The sequence below is a fragment of the Impatiens glandulifera genome, chromosome 2, assembly GCF_907164915.1.
Source record: "Impatiens glandulifera chromosome 2, dImpGla2.1, whole genome shotgun sequence".
In the NCBI taxonomy this organism is placed as follows: Eukaryota; Viridiplantae; Streptophyta; class Magnoliopsida; order Ericales; family Balsaminaceae; genus Impatiens; species Impatiens glandulifera.
The window spans coordinates 67755791-67768645 of NC_061863.1; the positions used below are offsets into that span (position 1 = coordinate 67755791).

General features: G+C 36.7%; 3 protein-coding genes across 5 annotated transcripts; all 3 read left to right on the plus strand.

Annotated features, from left to right (window-relative positions):
- The first annotated feature begins 1384 nt into the window (after window positions 1-1384).
- Window positions 1385-4859, plus strand: LOC124927724 (serine/arginine-rich splicing factor RSZ21-like). 3 transcript variants are annotated; one of them, XM_047468181.1, is made up of 8 exons: window positions 1385-1521; window positions 1638-1743; window positions 2541-2629; window positions 3147-3405; window positions 3655-3936; window positions 4048-4098; window positions 4185-4297; window positions 4445-4859. In XM_047468181.1, exons 2-7 carry the CDS (start codon window positions 1655-1657, stop codon window positions 4222-4224), a joined length of 810 nt encoding a protein of 269 aa, XP_047324137.1. In that variant the 5' UTR covers window positions 1385-1521; window positions 1638-1654; the 3' UTR covers window positions 4225-4297; window positions 4445-4859. The 3 variants fall into 3 exon arrangements, with proteins under 3 accessions (XP_047324137.1, XP_047324139.1, XP_047324138.1); XM_047468182.1 differs by having other exon boundaries at window positions 1389-1521; window positions 1646-1743; XM_047468183.1 differs by lacking the exon at window positions 4185-4297.
- A 1607-nt stretch (window positions 4860-6466) lies between these two features.
- On the plus strand, window positions 6467-8844 carry LOC124927497 (U-box domain-containing protein 19-like). Its single transcript, XM_047467914.1, has one exon. It carries the CDS (start codon window positions 6529-6531, stop codon window positions 8731-8733), a length of 2205 nt encoding a protein of 734 aa, XP_047323870.1. The 5' UTR covers window positions 6467-6528; the 3' UTR covers window positions 8734-8844.
- Window positions 8845-9354: 510 nt separating this feature from the next.
- Window positions 9355-11691, plus strand: LOC124928191 (U-box domain-containing protein 19-like). The gene has a single exon (XM_047468720.1). It carries the CDS (start codon window positions 9413-9415, stop codon window positions 11510-11512), a length of 2100 nt encoding a protein of 699 aa, XP_047324676.1. The 5' UTR covers window positions 9355-9412; the 3' UTR covers window positions 11513-11691.
- Window positions 11692-12855: the final 1164 nt, after the last annotated feature.

The following is a 12855-nucleotide window of genomic DNA, read 5'->3' on the forward strand; positions in this document are numbered from 1 at the left end:
GAAACGAGACAGCTTAATATAAAAAAAAAAAAATTATGAACTTGATAGATTTAACTTATAAGCACAGATAAGAAGTGGTTGCGTAATAAAGAGTTACAAAAGTTATAAAAAAAACAAGTTACCACTTATAAGTAAAATCAAATCAAACCAGCATAAGTGTTTCTCGAATAATTTTAATAAAAATAATAATATGAAACAATTAAACTTGTCAGCAATGACACCATTTATTAATTTGAATAAATTGAATATTATCAAATTAGACAATGAATAAACTATAACTATAACAAATAAGTTGTTATGAACTATCAAACTAACACAAGTTAAAGATGGATAAAGCTCATGTATAGTGTAGTAGACTAAGACTTGTATAATTTTTAATTTATTTCAAATTATATTATTAATTAATTAACTAAAATACTATAATGATTTTTTATCTTTTCTAAAACAAAATCAAACTCTTTAAGCTATTCTAAAATCATGAAATTTTGAAATTCAAGGTCAAGATTTTAAAAGTTTTATGTATGATTAATTATTTGGAAAAAAAATTAAGAGATACATCAATATCAATATTTTTTTATAAGGTTAAATCAAATAAAGAGTTATATATATATATATATATATATATATATATATATATATATATATATATATATATATATATATAAATAAACAAGAATATTAAGGATAGTTTAGAAACATGCAATTACTTTTCAAGGTGGGCTCTTATTGGGCTAGACTAGGGCTCAACAGATCCATTGTTAAAAACTCTACAAATTGTATATATTAAAAGTTTTGGAATCATACATTTCTCTATATCTTAGCAAATGTATTTGAATATGTATCTCAATGAATTACTTTAATTAATTAGTATTTGTAAGTATATTATAAATGTTCATCCATAAATTATCCTAATATACATTTTTTATTTTTCAAATTATTATAACTCATTCAACTAATTTATAACTATACCTGCAAAAACCAACTCATAGGTTTGATCCAAGAGCTAAATATCCACCATTTTTTTCAGCTAAATTATTTATTCAAATTTTATCTAATAAAAGTTGGTGAGCTAGGTCAGATTAATTAGGATTTATATTGACTTTTTGGAACAAAATATTAAAGGATAAAAAATATAATATTTTTGAATTCTCAATTAATTGAATTATTATAATGTATTTTAAATTTATAAAATTAAAATATATTTTAATATTTATATTGATATATAAAATGTAATATATAATTTATATAAAAAAGACAGAAGTAAACTATTTTAAAATACAAAATTTGAGTACTATTTATTAATTATAGTTATTTTAGGTCTATATATATATATAAAATGTTAAATGTTGCTGCTCTTTATTTATTAATTAATTAATTAATTTATTTATACACTCCCAGCCAGGCGGGTGTTCACATTCTCGCTCGGACTATACTATTCTACGAGGGTTTAGGGTACGGGAATCTTCGCCGGCCGCACATCGACTCGGATCGAAGCTCACAAACATCAGATTCTCCTCCGAGGTAACTAGGATTTCTCGTTATCACACCGGTTGTTTATCTTTCATATTCCCTCCAATCTAGGTCGAACCCTAGATACAACGGAACTTGTTTACGTAATGTATATGTGATCTTATTAGGCTATCAGGATACAGTGATGTCTCGAGTTTACGTTGGGAATCTGGATCCGCGTGTCACTGAAAGAGAACTGGAAGATGAATTCCGTACCTACGGAGTTCTTAGGAGGTATATTTTCTTATAATCGTCTTCCGATTCTTGAATTTGGAATATACTCTTGTTTCCATTAGCTTAGACGTTTTTTTGTTTTTGTTTGACTAGATCTGGTTATCCTCTATGCATGACATTATATTTACTAAGTGGCTTAGGAGATCTGGGATATAGGAAATTATGCATCTTTCACCTCCAATATCTGGATTTTTTATTGACGATATCTGGTTATCCTGTATGAATAGCATTGTATTCGTTAAGTGGCTTCGAAGACCTGGGATTTAGGAAATTATGCATCTTTCACCTCAAATATCTGGAATTTGAACACTTAATTGAAATACATGTCAAATGAGGTCTTTTATATTGATTATTTCGTTTTTGCTGCATGTTCTTTCTGAGTCTCAGACCATGTTTTGGAGTTTAAATATCTTTTACACGCCTCATCAGTAGTCGATGAAACTGAACGGGAGGGAAAATGTGGCCTCGTAAGTTGAAATGGTGATTTAAGCTTGCTTGCCAATCCTATTCTAAGTCTTATGTTGTCGAATTGAAAGTTCATTTTCTTTAGGATACAAACTGACTTTTTGTTTGTTTTTTCACTTCATTGTCTGAGTTTTGTTTGGCAATTAATCTGTCTTTATCTTGATTTGGAGGTTTCTCTTAAACCTGCAATCACTTATAAGTATCATTTCTAAGTTTCTTTTCATTGAAAGTTGATATGAATATTTTATTGTGGTTCTTGGAGATGGAATTGCTGCTGGCTATCTACAAATTCTGTAGCTAAATAATCATTTGTATTTGTACAACTTTTCTAGTGTATGGGTTGCAAGGAAGCCACCTGGTTATGCTTTTATTGAGTTTGAGGATCGTAGGGATGCACTTGATGCAACACGTGCTTTAAACGGTAATAATTATCTATCTTGGTGATTTTTTCCTTGCTTTTACCAGAATTGAGTTGACTCATGATATAATCTCTTCTTTTTTCTGGGTCAAGGATTGTCCATTCATATTGTCTTGTCCTGATGAATCATACGCATGGTGGCAGATCGTTATTTATGCAGTCTAGTTTTTCTCTTACAAGAAAACTTCTCATTTCTTAGTAAACTGCTCAGAACTTGATACTGGGTTTCCTTCTGTTTGCTAGTTTAACATACTTATTTTTTCTGTTATGCTGGACATTGTTTTTCATTCCTTTAATCATAAGAAGGTAGTTTAACATACTTCTTGTTAGTTTAAATATTTTTTCATTTATACTGATAATGTATTTTTACCCCAAATAACATACATCAAACAAGGTTACTGGCTATTCAAATAACCCTAAATCAAACAAGGCCTTATCACTATCATACTGGGAATTGTTTAATCATTATCACTTATTTTCTTTTAAGGTTTTTAATTTTATTATGAGTTTGTGAATACAGGGAAGAATGAATGGCGTGTGGAGCTCTCTCACAATTCTAGGGGAGGAGGGGAAAGAGGAGGGGAAAGAGGAAGAGGAGGGGGAGGATTCCGAGGAGGGCGTGGTGGTGGTGGTGATGCCTTGAAGTGTTATGAGTGTGGTGAATCTGGGCATTTTGCACGCGAGTGTAGGCTGCGTATTGGTTCTCGAGGTGCTGGTAGTGGGCGCCGTCGAAGTCCCAGTCCTAGACGCAGAAGGAGTCCACCAAGTTATGAGAATAGGTGCATATCTTCTTCTGAATATGTAATTTAGTGCATTGTTCGATCTTGGTTATTTGAATTTAATCTCAAATAACCTTAATGTTTTTCACTATGTATGTAATAAGTATACCCTCATTGTCTTTTTTTAACCAAATATACCTCAGATAACCCAATTTAAAACAACCTACTCCAGACAAGGTTAACCAAAACCGAACAAGGCCTAGGTGATTCTTTGTCTTCTTATAACTAATGTTTATTTGCAAATTGTAGTCCTCGTGGAAGGAAATCTCCGGAGCGACGCAGCCTATCTCCTCATCGTGGAAGGAAATCTCCTGAGCGCCGAAGTGCATCACCTCATCGTGTAAGGAAATCTCCTGAGCGCCGCATTGTATCACCTCATCGTATAAGGAAATCTCCCGAGCGCCGCATTGTATCACCTCATCGTATAAGGAAATCTCCTGAGCGCCGCAGTGTATCACCTCATCGTGCAAGGAGTCGCTCTAGATCACCTCCACATCGTCGTACTCGTCGCGAGTCACCCGACGCTAATGGGCATGTCAATCTAACCTTACATTTATTTTACCCTTCTTTTTTTCCCTTTGATTTCCTTACTTGTTGCTAAGCAGTTGCATCAAATGTGTATCCGTTATTGACTTATTGCAGTAGGTCATCTCCATATCGTCGCCCACGCCGAGTTTCACCATTTGCTAATGGGTATGTGTGCAATCCTATAAATATCCTTAATGTTGTATCACAGAATCAATGAATGTTTTTGATTTGGTGTACTTCATCATCTTCAACTGTTTAATCATGAGAAAAACCTCCTGCATGAGCACTTGAACTTTTTACTATTCTTGTCCAAAAAATTCCGGCTTCTAGACTAGGGTGTTTTTCAAGCTGTTCTTAATGCGAGGTAAACCTACTAAGAATGCCTTGATTGAAGTAGGGGTCATGGCAATGGGAGGAAAAAAAGAAAGAAATTCCACTTGGTTATTCTTGTCTTGAAATTGTTCTATTTGTTGGCATTATTTCCCACTTAATTCCATGAATAATTTTTCAGAGATTGATGACGGTGGAGGCAGATATGAAGCGATTTGGGGGAGAGGAGGAAGTGGAGGACTGATGGATCTGAATTAGTAGGTTCTTCGTACTAGGATATTAGCAGATTGATGTAGTTAAGCTTGAATACTTTGAGTCCGCCTATCTGGATAACTGCTTTGTGTCAAACCCGTCTTTCGGTGGCTTCTTCTTGATTGTGTAATGGTTGCTGCCTGCTTTGGCATGACTTCATTTTGAATCATCGGCATCTCTGTGCTTCTTTCTGCAGCACACAGGTTTTCTCGCACTTCTGAATCGCGATATATGTTGTGGATTTGCAATATAAACTGCTGTCTTGATAGTCAGTCAATGCACTTGTTCTCTTGATGTTTTATAAGTAATTATGTGTTTTTTTATATATTTTATTTTTAATGTTTTGGGGTTTTTTTAGGCTAAAACAACAGTTTACGAGCTTTGTTCATGCCGTCTACTACTACTACTCACAAATGAATCTGCAATTTATCTTAACTGTCATGAGCTGCTTCACTGCTTGAAAGCTTCTGATACCTTCTTAGGGCCCCGTCTTTACCTTTTGGCCCTAGTGTTTGAGGCGCAAGCTTCCTGCATGCTTCTTTTGCTTTATGGATTCGGCTTTATCTTTCTCCTTTGAAGTGCAGCCGCATGATCACACACTTGACACTCCTGCTTTCACATTAGTGCCAACATATCTGAAGTGTTTCCTCTACACATATTTAAGCATACAATTTTCCTGCCTACTTACTAGTCTGCGGTTCTGTAGAGATGGTTTCTCTACCGGTTTTGTTTGATTTGGTTATCCCGCGAATTTCATACGAGATATTTTTGTGGTAGCCTTTTATTTCCAGTTTGGTATTTTGCCGCTCCTCCATATTCTTTTGGTTATCACAGATTTACATGAATCTTGGTGGTAATTGCAAGTGTACTAGTGTAGTTTGAAAGTAAGGAGCTGAAAACATATATTTGAGTCAATGGATAAAATTAGATACATACATTACCTAGAAATAGTCTATTAATTGGTTACTTTTCTTACATGATTGTAACCTAGATCTTCAACGTTCTTGGTCGTTTATTATCAATTTTATTCTTATGGTTACTTATAATGTGCATTCTTGATCGTTTATTATCAATTTTATTGGTATGGTTACTTATAATATGCATTCTTGATTGCTTATTATCAATTTTATTGGTATGGTTATTTATTATATGCATTCTTGATAGTTTATTATCAAATTAAAATGAATCTCTTTCCTAATTATGTTTGGACTGGAGTAATTGAATTATTTTCTTCCAAATCCAATTTCGTTTCAGCTTCTTGCCTCAATCGGATAAAAACTAAAATGGCTTGTTTGATCAAGGTGATTTATTAATTTATTTATAACATTTTAAAAGATCAAACAAATATTATTTTCTTCTAAACAACTCAGATTGTTTTCAAATAATCAACAATGGTTAGGACGAAAATAAAACAGAATGATTTAATTATACTTTTAAAACTAGTTTACAACTATATTTTCATTTTTAAGAGTTCATATATATTTTTGAGAAAACTTATGCATTTGGATTCCTAATTTTTATTTTAACTACTTTTTAAAACAAGTCTCAACCAAATAAAAAAAAAAAATAACCATTTTAAAACTAGTTGGTTAATTGTGTTTTTTTTTTTTATATGATTAATGTTTTAAGTAGATGAGATCAAATCTGGATAGAAATATAATTATAATTTGTTTAATATTTTTTCACTAATATTGATGTTTGAAAAGGCAAATTTGTTTTCCAATTAGACACGCGTCGAGTCTTGATTAGCTGAATTCTTCACGAACCCTAGAAAGAAGGTAGCCACACAACTGCCCACACAACGCTTCTTCCGGCGGTTCTACACTATTCTTGTATGACCAGTACCATCCTTACCTATTCTCCAGACGACACGTGTCCCTCCACCTGTCTCCCCCTGTTATAAAAATGAGAACCCACCAACGGTTCAAAGTTGACAAAAACAACAATCTTCATCATATATCACGCACAAGTGTTCCTCAAGACTCGACTTTTCTGTAATTCCTTAAATAATAAATGATTTCAGAATCAGAATCCACCGATATTCCAACAGAAACTCGCCGGGTTCTGACCCATCCGGCCGTTCATCCATCCAAAAATGTTTCCCCGGCGGCTCTTCTCGGCTCCCTTCTTAGCATTTCGCATAACATAATCGGGTACAGGTCCAAATCCTCCGTCTTCTTCTTCTACTCCAATCATCGTGTTGTCTCTGAATCGATTCGCCTCGTCAGACTACTCTCTGATTTCTTTTCTGAAATCAAGAGCCACCATGTTACCTCCACTGTCCTCCTATGCTTGTCCGACCTCTATATCATCTTCCAGAGAATCGAGTTCCTTCTGCAAGACTGTTGTCGCGATGATTGCCGGCTATGGATGCTCATGAAATGCGATTGCGTCGCTGATCAGTTCCGCTCCCTTATGAGGACACTTTCCACCACAGTTGATGTCATCCCCATGCATTTGCTACATGTCCCTAGTGAAGTCCAAGAAACGACTCAGCTTGTAATAAAACAAGCTCGGACTTCACCATATGATGTTACCTCAGGTGATCGACATTCTTCCAATAAAATTATGTCAATTCTAGATCAATTCGAGGAAGGGATCGCTCCAGAGTCTAGCGAGTTGAGGAGCATACTCAGTCATTTGGGGATTCAAAGCTGGGGTCAATGCAATCAAGAGATTAACTTCCTAGAATCGGAATTAGAGCTTGAATCCTCTAATTACGTTAGTCCTAAGAACAAGACAGACCTGCCACTCTTGGTCTGCTTACTTGGGTTTATGAGCTACTGTCGTTCCGTTCTTTTCGTTGATGTTATCGATTATGCACATAATAATAATAATAATAATAAGAAGAAGAACAAGGCCGCATTTCAAAGCTACGACGCCGCCGCGATTAGACACCTAAATCCAGACGATTTAAGGTGTCCCATTTCCCTGGAGATCATGGCTGATCCAGTCACACTGTGTACGGGACACACGTACGACCGATCCTCCATTTCGAAATGGCTAAGCAATAATGTAAAGCCAACTTGTCCCAAAACCGCTCAGCTGCTCACTAGAAAAACCTTGCTTCCCAACCTGAATCTGAAGCGGTTAATTCAGCAGCAGCAGCAGAAGCAGCAGCAGCAAAATTGCCACGACAAAGGCAATATTATTATTAATGAAGCTGAAACGATGATGCCGCCCTGTAAGGACCGGGAGAAACGGAAAAGCTCAGTTCTTGTAGGCGCTGAATCTGTGAAAATGCTTGGCAGGTTTCTGGCTGGAGTCCTGGCTGCTGATAAGGAGGAGGAGAAGGATACAGTACTAAAGATGAACAAGGCTGCGTACGAGATTCTCCTTCTCACCAGAACAAGCAATTTGAACAGGTCTTGTTTGGCTGAAGCAGGTGTAATCCCCTTCTTACTGAAACATATTAAAAATTCAGCAGCAGAGGATGCAGTTTCTCAAGAGAACGCGATGGAAGCCCTGTTTAACCTGTCCGAGCATCCAACGAGCAAGCCTATCATTATTGAGAATGGAGGTCTATCTACAGTGGTTAAAATTCTGAGGGAAGGAGCTAAAGTAGAAGCTCGTCAGCACGCAGCGGGCACACTGTATTGCCTTGCATCCGTGCAGGAGTACCTTCCATTGATCGGGGAAGCCCCCGGGTGCATTCCAGGTCTTATGTGTTTAATCTGGCAAGGAAGCTACAGGAGCAAGAAGAAGAGTTTGATGACGATTACGGCGCTGCTGAGGAACAGAAGCAACCACAAGAGGATAGTGTCGTCAGCTCATTTGGTGCCTTTGGTGGGTAGGCTGCTGGAAGTGAAGGATGAGAAGGAAGATATTGTGATAGAGTGTCTGTCAATTTTAGATCTTCTTACGGAGAGGCCTGCGGGTATAATGGCTGTTCTGAAGGCCCGTGTGTTGAGTCGGGTGGTGGAGATTTTATGTTGGTCTGATTCGGAGACAGTATTGGATCATTGCGTGTCGATATTGCTAGCTATGTGCGTGAGTGTGGGTGAAGAATTGGTTCCTGCTTTAGTGGAGAAGCGTTCTCCAATGGATCCTTTGTTATCTCTTCTTAAGAGAAGGCCGTCGTGGTCTCCTCCCGGCAGGAAGGTGTCTACTCTTATTAGGATCATTCGTAACTTCCAAGAAACTAGTTTGCCCACCGGTGGTTACATTGAACAAAGATATCGTCATGCAAGAGCAAGACCAACACCTTTTCTACATTAATATTAATTAGCTGATTCACTTTTTCAAGACCTAATTCATTTATTTATAACTAGTACTAGTAGACTAGTAGTAGTAGTTGTGACAACTTTTTTTCAGGTATTTTAAGGTATCTATCTCATCACAATCCAATCCTCTTATGATTTATGATGATGTTGTTTAATATTGTTTGGAAATACTTCGAATCTAGGGTTGGATTTTAGTATTTTTTATTTTAAAAAATATTATTTAAGGTATTAATTTAAATAAAATAATATTTAGAATATATTTTAATTATTTATATATTAATAATTCTTTTAAACTCATAATTTCAAACAGATATTATTATTATTATTATTATTATTAATTTTCTTTTGAAAATATTAAAATTTGATAATGTAAGTCGCCGCGTCATGCGCCAGGTGGTGTCGGCAGGCAAGTTCTTTCACGTAGTTCCAACCTCCAAATTAAGTTTCCACGTAAACACGTGTTGATTCATCATTAGTTGACTTATTCAAAAACTATATATAATAGGAAGCTACTTCTCTCAATCCTCAACTATTCTCCCGTCGACACGTGTCCCTCCCATCCCCCTATATAAATATCCCACCAAGCAACGCAGAGACCTCTCAAAAATATCATTGATTAATATTATTCTCGATTGATTGATTGATTGATTGATTTCTTCTCTCGCCTAACCTAAATGATTGCAAAATCCCATGTTCCTACTCGCCGGATTCTGACGCAACCGGCCGTTCATCCATCCCAAACCGTTTCTCCGGCCGCTCTTCTCGATTCCTTGCTCGCCATTTCTCGTAACATCATCGCCTACAGGTCCAAATCCTTCTACTCTCATCATCGTAATGCCATTGAATCCATTCGCCTCGTCAGACTTCTCTCTGATTTCTTTTCTGAAATCAAGACCCACCATGTTACCTGCACTCTCCTCCTATGCTTGTCCGACCTCTATTTCGTCTTCCAGAGAATCGACTTCCTTCTTCAAGACTGTTGCCGTGATGATTCTCGGATATGGATGATGATGAAATGTGATTTCATCGCTAATCAGTTCCGGGTCCTTATGAGGACAGTTTCCACCACAGTTGATGTTCTGCTCCCCATGTGTACTTTGATGCAACTCCCCACTGAACTCCAAGAAACCATTCAGCTTCTAATAAGACAAGCGAGGACTTCACCGTATGCTGTTGACTCGGCTGATCGATATTCTTCCGACAGACTTGTCTCAATTCTAAGTCAATTCGAGAAAGGGTTCGCTCCAGAGTCCACTGACTTGAGGAGCCTACTCAATCATTTAGGGATTCAAAGCTGGAGTCAATGCAATAAGGAGATCAAGTTCCTGGAATCGGAATTAGAGCTCGAATCCTCCTCCTCTAGCTCTAAGAAGACAGATCTGCCACTCCTGTGCAGCCTAACTGGCTTTATGACTTACTGTCGTGCCCTTCTTTTTGATGTCATCGATGATGATGATGATGATGCACATAATCAGCACAAATCCGATGTCCCATTTCACGGCGAGGTGATTAGACACCTAAATCCAGACGATTTCAGGTGTCCGATCTCCCTCGAGATCATGTCTGATCCAGTCACACTGTGTACAGGACACACCTACGATAGACCCTCCATCTCAAAATGGCTCAGCAATGGAAACCCAACTTGTCCCAAAACTGGTCAGCGGCTCGTTACCCCAGTCTTGGTTCCCAACTTGGCTCTGAAGCGGTTAATTCAGCAATATTGCCACGACAACGGCATTCATCAAGCTGAAACGATGCCCTGCAAGGAGCGGGACAAACAGAAAAGGTCACTTCTTGTAGGCAGTGAAGCTGCAGATCAAGCTATGAAAATGCTTGCCAGCTTTCTCGCTGGAAGACTCGCAGTCGTCGATAATGATACAGTAAAGATGAACAAGGCTGCGTACGAGATTCGCCTTCTCACCAAAACAAGCAATTTTAACAGGTCTTGTTTGGCTGAAGCAGGTGTGATCCCCCTCTTACTGAAAAATCTTACAAATTCAGGAGCAGAGGATGCAGTTTCCCAAGAGAACGCGATGGCAGCCCTGTTTAACCTCTCCAAGCATTCGACAAGCAAGCCTATCATTATTCAGAATGGAGGTCTGTATACAATACTTAAAGTTCTAAAGGAAGGAGCTAAAGTAGAAGCTCGTCAGCACGCAGCCGGCGCACTATTTTATCTTGCATCGTTGGACGAGTATCGTCCATTGATTGCAGAGACTCCAGGATGCATTTCATCTCTTGTGGATTTAATCCGGCAAGGTTCGTACAGGAGCAAGAAGAACGGTTTGGTCACGATTCTGGTCCTGCTTATGAACATAAGCAACCACAGGAGGATACTCTCGTCAGGTGATGTGATCCCTTTGATGGTTAGTCTATTGAACGACCACCACCGCGAAAGGGAAGATATTGTTATAGACTGTGTGGCTATTTTAGCTCTTGTTGCGGCAAGACCTTCAGGAACAGTGGCTGTTCTTAAGACGGAAGTGCTGAACAGAATAGTGGGAGTTTTATGCTCCTCCAGTTCGGAGATAGCGTCGGAGCATTGCGTGTCGTTATTGCTAGCTATGTGCCTTAATGCGGGCAAAGAATCTGTTCCTGTTTTAGTGAAGAACCGTTCTCTTATGGATCCTTTGTACACTCTTCTTAGTCACCGTACTCGTGCGAGCAAGAAGGCGGCTGCTCTTATTAGGATTCTTCACGAATTTCAAGAGGGATGCTCTATCGGTTTGATCTCTCCTGTTGTTGTGGGAGAGCAATTTGTTCATGCTATGTGAAATGTGGATTCGACATTAACTAGCTCGAGTTTTATAAGAGCTATTTAAGTTGGTATTGAAAGCTTCTGGTTTTTGTATTGAAGCTTTTCATACTAGGATTGTATATATAGTGTATGTAACTGTCATTTTTTTTTTTTTCCAATTATGGTAATAATAATTTTTTGTGTTTATTCTTTAAAGATGGAATTTGTTTGCATTTGCTCTCTGCTTTTATTCTTCCTATAGATTAATGTAATGGTTTCGAGCTTTCAAAAGGAAGCTTCTAGCTAGCTAGCATTCTGCAGTTGTTCCTTCCTTGTACTCAACTGTCTTCAATTCAAACAATACACTTAGATCCTAGATCATTCAACATAAGTTTGGACATGCTCAACACTTCATGAAATCCTTTATGTTTGGATGGATGAAACTGAAATTTCATCTTTTAGGAGAAATCATAAATTCAGCTAACTATAAGATTGTCAATGCCCCAATAGCCTTAATGACTCGTCTAGACAAACAAACAATAAACAGATGTTTTGAGTAAACCTGCCCTATATTGTATGAATCAAAGTTAGACCATAATTATGAGTATTATACAAGTTGAAGGGCACAATTAGATTTTAGCCATACAAATTTTGAGGCAAAATTCCTCGAGAGGTTAGTTAGTTAGTACGTATTCCAATGAAGACTATGTAATGAATAAATTAAATGAGAATGTGTCACAGGAGGCAATTCCCATCTACAACTACCCATTTCGACTTCATTTAATACTAAATGAATTCCTATCTTCGCCCCCGAACATGACCTAATCGTGAAATAAGAATTTGTCGCTTCTAGTCCATAGAGGCGACCATGACCATGGTTGACAGATTACAATCATGCAAGACTTTAGTTAACCAACCAACTTCATTTAATGCTATATTATTAATTGAATTTTTAATTGAATTCTTACTTATTTCCCTTCAGTTTATACGTTTTTAATAAATTGAACCCAAATTTGAGGCAATAACGACAATCATGCAAGATTTTAACTAACCGACTAATTTCAATTAATGCTTTGTTATTACATTAACTAGCATGATTTCCGTGCGATGCAAACGGACAAATTTATAAAAAAAATCATTTTTTCTATATTAAAATAATTTAATCACACTATATAATATATTAACGGTTTTCATATTGTGTGTATATATTCTTTCACATTTTCATTTTTATTAATATTTTGTGAAGTTATCTAATCTCAAATTTATTATAATTTTTATTTATAGTTTTTTTTTTCAAATACAATTAAAATAAAATAATACAAATATGGTCATTTATTCAAAAATTTAGTTTTTTTGTTTTATTAATTTAATTAAAAAAAA